The sequence below is a fragment of the Camelina sativa genome, chromosome 9 (assembly GCF_000633955.1).
Source record: "Camelina sativa cultivar DH55 chromosome 9, Cs, whole genome shotgun sequence".
Taxonomy (NCBI): Eukaryota; Viridiplantae; Streptophyta; class Magnoliopsida; order Brassicales; family Brassicaceae; genus Camelina; species Camelina sativa.
The window spans coordinates 19,516,013-19,522,012 of record NC_025693.1 but is presented as its reverse complement, the minus strand read 5'-3'; the positions used below and the strand labels follow the sequence as shown (position 1 = coordinate 19,522,012).

The 6,000-nt window shown below is 37.5% G+C and overlaps 2 protein-coding genes across 2 annotated transcripts; one reads left to right on the top strand and one right to left on the bottom strand.

The window, feature by feature from the left end:
• LOC104711412 (signal recognition particle 9 kDa protein) lies at window positions 1,687-3,287 on the bottom strand. The gene is made up of 4 exons (XM_010428110.2): window positions 3,112-3,287; window positions 2,856-2,924; window positions 2,163-2,256; window positions 1,687-1,937 (listed from the first exon to the last, which is right to left on the bottom strand). The coding sequence occupies exons 1-4, from the start codon at window positions 3,181-3,183 to the stop codon at window positions 1,861-1,863; spliced, it is 312 nt and encodes a 103-aa protein (XP_010426412.1). The 5' UTR covers window positions 3,184-3,287; the 3' UTR covers window positions 1,687-1,860.
• LOC104711411 lies at window positions 3,417-5,874 on the top strand. The gene is made up of 4 exons (XM_010428109.2): window positions 3,417-4,160; window positions 4,645-5,085; window positions 5,246-5,326; window positions 5,516-5,874. The coding sequence occupies exons 1-4, from the start codon at window positions 3,485-3,487 to the stop codon at window positions 5,605-5,607; spliced, it is 1,290 nt and encodes a 429-aa protein (XP_010426411.1). The 5' UTR covers window positions 3,417-3,484; the 3' UTR covers window positions 5,608-5,874.

The window sequence follows — 6,000 nt, the reverse complement described above, 5'->3', positions numbered from 1 at the left end:
AGAGGTATCCTACTGTTCCTTGATAAACCAAGCACTCCAACATGCACAAGATACAACCGAACAATCTGCCTCTTCATTTCATCAGACCACCCACGGCAGCTTCTCAAACCGTCAACTAGCTCCTGCCAGTTGGGTCCATTAAAAGCTTTCACCTTTAAAGCCGCCCATAAAGGTGTATGATCGACTTCACACTCTGTTTCATCAATCTTCTCACAATTCAAACCACTAATTTCTTCATATTCATACAGAGAGAACCTTAGCGGCTTTCCTCCAACCAAAAACCATACCTCCGATGGAATGTCTATTGCCAATTGATTGGACAATAGATAATGAATGGTCTTCCCACAAAACAGGTAGTCGGATTCCGCTAGATCCAATAACACTCCCACCTGCGAATTCTTTCTTATTTGGTCGTACACCTCATCACCAACAAAGTCTTTCAAACCAGCTAGATTAGAAAAACTACAATCGTGGTGCATGCTTCTCATCGCCAGTGGAAAATTACCATCCGGATACAGCCTCCTTGGATACCTCTTCGCATCATTGCTTGACCCCATAACTACGACATAATACAGAATCATTAATTTGGTTATTAATTCAAATATCACAAAAACTCTGTTGCTTAGATTGGCAACAAAACAAGATGAAGTCTCACAAAAATCTTCCGGAAAAGAGAATTCAGAAGAATACAGAAAATGTACATGAATATCGTCATAAGTAACCTTCCACAAAATACAACGCCTACTATGAAAAACTCAAACTCTTTCTAAACAGTAAACAATCGAGACTAAACCACGATATAGAAATTTACCTCACAGCAGATCGCTATATTTCCCTCCTCCTCAACTTCAAACCACCTTGCCGTTAACTCGCCGTCCGCCCGTGGTCCACCAGCCAAACGTACTCCACACAGATTCTGTCCATGCCGCACGCTTTCCAAATAGTTTAAAAAAAAACCGATCTCAACCCAACTTTCGTATTGGAATTCTCTATTTATTTTCCTCTTTTAAGATCTTGGTTTTAAAAGAGAATGACATAAAACGTAATAAAACACACAACTCAGGTATAGAAGTAATTTGCAAACTTTTATGTGTTATTCTAGTAAGTCCAAAATCTCAACGTGTTAGTCTAGTAATAAACCTACTTTTATGTAATATTCTAGGTAATTTCCCAAAAAAAAAATGGTATTTTTGAAAAGGATATCTAAAATAAAGTATTTTGGCAAAATTTTCATAAATTTAGGATGTGTCTAAATTATATTATATAACACTTATTTTTCAAAAAAAAATAATTTTCAACATCAACATTAATGTATTTTTCTAATAAATGATCAATTGACATACTTTTAACTACGAATAATTGGTTCTATCATTTAATTTTGAAAAAATTTCAACTTTAATAAGCTAAATAACTAGTTTTGATTTATAATAAATTGTAAACTAGTAACATATTAAAAATATAGGTTGTTATTTTCTGTAATTTCATTTGTAAAGTATTTTCCTCTAGATTGAGCTACCAATCATGCAACAGCCTTTTAATTTCATAACAAAACAAAGAGTTAGAAATTTTTGTCAGTATATGATCATAAGTCAGTTGAAATGATCTAAGACACATAGTAGATATATATGTTAACTGAACTTATGAGACACACGTAACACGTTAATGCAGTATGAAATCTTGAACAACTATGCTCTAAATTGCACCAAGGCTTGAAGAGAACCACACATATGATATGACTACAAGATTAGCATTTTGGAGCAAAGTTGTATTTTCCATATAACAACCTCCAACTTTAAAATATCCAACAAAAATGGATCAAAATCTTGAAAACAAAGAAAAACAAAAACAGATTCATCAGACTTATTGCTTCCTTCCTCTTCCTTTCTTCACAGGTTGTGTCTCCATTTGTTCTTTCCCGGTGACTTCAGAAAGATCAACTGCATCATACACCAACAAACCCGATAAGTGTCAGTGAGGATTCGAACCACATAAGCACCACAAATAAAGGACATCTCCTCTCTCTCTTTTTTTTTTTTTTGTGCAAAGGAGATTTCCTCTCAATCAAGCATTAACAGATGATATGCATCATTAAACTGTGACGTTCCATTCTCTCTTTTAAATTTGGTAGGCGAAAAATGAAGATCGCAGAAAAGAATACTTACCGTCAGGTCCTCTAGCCATCAGGGTGAAGAATATGTTATTCAGTTTCTCCATCTTCTTTGCTTCTTGTGCTTGGTCTGTCTTGAACTTGAGACACTAAGTTTAAGAAAAAAAAAAAGTAAAAGTTTAAACTATATCATATACTTCAACATGAAAAGAATGCACCGGATGTATGAAACAAGTAGCCAAACTAACAGGGAGAGCTAAATAACCACAGAAGTTGAAGCAATGTTTTACTTCAAAATCGGCATAGCTCTCAACGAGTTCTAAAGTAGCACACTTTGGCTAACAAACACAAAACATGTTTCCAACATCCACTGGTAAAAAACAATTGCCCTAAAAGAGTTTACTAGGTCTGCTTATCTAACTAACCCGTTGCCGCCACGCAATTCATCAAGACGTACGAAAAGTAAGAAATATAAGATTATTAGCAATCACATACACCAAGACAAAATAACCACATAACTACAACCCAAAGTAGAGTCAACACCAACATGAAAAAAGAAAAGTCTAGACATCATCATCATCATGGAACCCACATTCTCAAAAACAAGAATCATACAATCAAAACACGAATCAGATTATCAACTTCAAAAGCAAATATTGAATTCCATAATTGAGGGAAGTATCTACTATATAAGATAAAAAAACTCCAAGAAACAGTGATCCATAGAGAACAGGACACATTCAATTACCTCTTTGTTATCAGTAACTTTGAGTACCAACTTGCCATCACAGTGTCTATACTTCATCACATACCGAGTCTGCACCACAGCAAAACAAATTCGAATCCAGATATCAAATTCATGTAGATTGCGACCAACACGAGGAGATTCAAAATCAATCACAGAGGTTTATCCAAATTTCCAAGTTAAAAAATCGAGATCCAAAACAACCGTAATGAATGAAATCGAGAAGCATTACGCAAAAAAATAAAGAAGATTAACCTACAGATTCGGGATCAGCTCGAAACAGCTGAACAGATCGATCTACGAATTCGTCCCACGTATCGATGTAAACCATCTCGATTCAGCTAAATTGGCGAATTGAGTTTATGCGATTCGATTATCTCCGGGAGAGAGACTCGACGGAGAAGAAGAAGCAGATAGAGAGAGGCAAAGCAAAAAGACGGCTTCTTCTTATTTGTGTTTTTTAAACAAAATTAAAAGTGATGATTTAACCGGAATAAACCGAAATAACCGGACCGGTTCGTTACTGTTTTAAGAATTAAGATTTTGTAAGTAAAAACCCTAACCGTTCTTCTTGCAAAACTCCCAAATCTGTGAATCTCTCTCTCTCTCTCAGTGTTCGTGTTTCACACATCATGCTCTCTCGTTTCCTTAGACCTTCGAATCTACGTCTTGTAACCCTAGTTTCATCCAAATCAAATTCTCAGATCTTCTCATCGTTTATTCGTCCGCTTTCCACTAACAGTAGCGGCGGCGGCGGAGGAAATGGTGATGGGAATGGGCGTAGTAATCGGAATGATGCTCCGTGGAGTTTTACTGGTGTAAACGACGACAAGTCTGGTCCTTTCTCTTCCGATGATTCTTGGGGTTCTTCTGGAGTTGCACGATCTGGTGGAGATGGGAAATGGCCGGAGGAGCCGAAGAGATGGAATATAAAAGAGGAAGATGATAAGGTTGTGTTTGATACTGGTGGGGAAGTGAGTCAAGGGATTGAAACTGGACGCGAGAGGAGGGGTAATGGCTTGGAGGGGAGTAAGCGATGGGATATGAAGGAGGAGGGAGATGATAAAGGCGTGTTTGGTGCTGGAAACGAGGTGGTGAGTGGATTTGGGGCGAGCGGAGATTTGAAGTCTAATGAATGGGAAGGGTCAAAGCCATGGAATTTGAAAGAGGAGGAGGAGGGAGTTGTGTTTGATACTGGTGGTGAGGTGCCGTTTAACTTTGAAAACAGCTTGGAATTGGCGGAGGAAGAGCGTGTGAAGAAGGAGTTGATTGAGAAAGAGGAGAAGGAGCTTCTTGAGGTTATCAAGGGTGAGGATTCCTGGGAATTTTTTGAAGTTTTGTGATTTAATAATGCCAATGCACCAGTACTTTGGATATGTGTGTCTAGATTTGGAATTAGGGAACAAGTGAGTAGGCTAATAATTATGGGAAATTTGATCAGGTGACTTGCATTGTTAAGGCTAGATTTGGATGGAGGGATCATTCAAGTAGCAAGGCTATGTAATCAATCTATTTGATAGGCATTTTTGCTATGTGGACGATATGCTTGTTTTTGCAGTAAGCTCATTCGTACTAGAGGATTAGGGAACAGTCTAGATTGGTGCTTGCTTTCGTTAAGGAACAGTCTAGTGCTTATTGTGTGGTTTCTATTATTAGTTTAGTTTGTTATTAACAGTAATCAGTTGAACGAATTGAAAAATTCACTATAATAGTTAATTTTGTTGCTAGTAAGATAGGAATTAAAGGGAGTGTAAGTTTTGCAGTTTTACTGATTTGGAGCTTGCTATTGTAGGTCCTGATCGAGCATTTGGAGACCTTATTGCTAAGTCAGGTATAACAGATGAAATGCTAGATAGTTTAATAGCCTTGAAGGATTTCCAAGGAGTCGAAGGATTGCCTCCTCTGACTGAGATTGAAAACTTGCGCCGTGAGAAAAGTTCAAAGAAGTCCTCAAGAGCTGATATAGAACTCCAGATGCAAGAGGACATTGCTAAAGCACGGGTGAGACAGGTTGACGAAACAGGTAGAGCCTATGGAACGGGAAGAAGAAAATGTAGCATTGCTCGTGTTTGGATTCAACCTGGGGAAGGAAAATTTCATGTTAATGAAAAAGAATTTGATGCCTATTTCCCTATGCTTGATCATCGTGCTGCTCTTCTTCGCCCACTTGCTGAAACCAAAACCTTGGGTCGTTGGGATATTAAGTGCACTGTTAAAGGCGGTGGTACCACAGGTAGAATCCCTCCACAATCATCTCGTTTCTACTATTAGTCACTCAGAGGTCGAATCTCTATTTACACTAGCAAGTGTACGCTAGAGGATTTGGTCATAAGTTAACAGAGTAGTCTGTTCTAACCGTTGTTACTGTGTGTACTCATATGTTTGGTTTAAAGGTCAAGTCGGAGCTATTCAATTGGGTATAAGCAGGGCATTGCAAAACTGGGAACCAGATATGCGAACACCGCTTCGAGCTGGTAAGCAAGATACTATTCACATCTTAGCTTTATGAAAATTGTGTAGTCCTCTTGATGTTTTTTTTAGTAGAGATGCAATATATTGTCCAAAATGTTTACATTCATTTGATTGCCAGTATGTGTGTATTCATGTCTGTTGGATTGAACGGTTTTGATCTCAGAGCTTTTTTTATCTTCGATATGTTTCAGCTGGTTTTTTGACAAGAGACTCACGAGTTGTGGAAAGGAAGAAACCTGGAAAAGCCAAGGCAAGAAAGAGTTTCCAATGGGTCAAACGTTAAATCCAAAAATGCGTACGATATCTTCTCCTTTTATGTCTCTGTTATTTTTATTGGTTCATCTACTTACACCGGGTTTAGAAGAATCACCGGCAAATAACTTGTTCTTATGGTTCGATCCCTTAGTTATCTTCTTGTACCATCAACACATTCTTGGAAACTGGAGTTTCTTTGGTTTGTGAGTCGGACACATATTTTTGTATGTTTTGTTCCGACAATATGTCCTGCTTCTTCAAAAGGTGCAATGATGTTTTTAAACATAATGATCAACTCAATATATGAATTATGTTATCAAGTAAATCTTGATTCTTTGATCAATCCTCATGTTAAGGAATGTCCAATTCTCTTAGACAACGAAGTTAGATAAACTCTCTCATCTCTATTATACCATCCCGT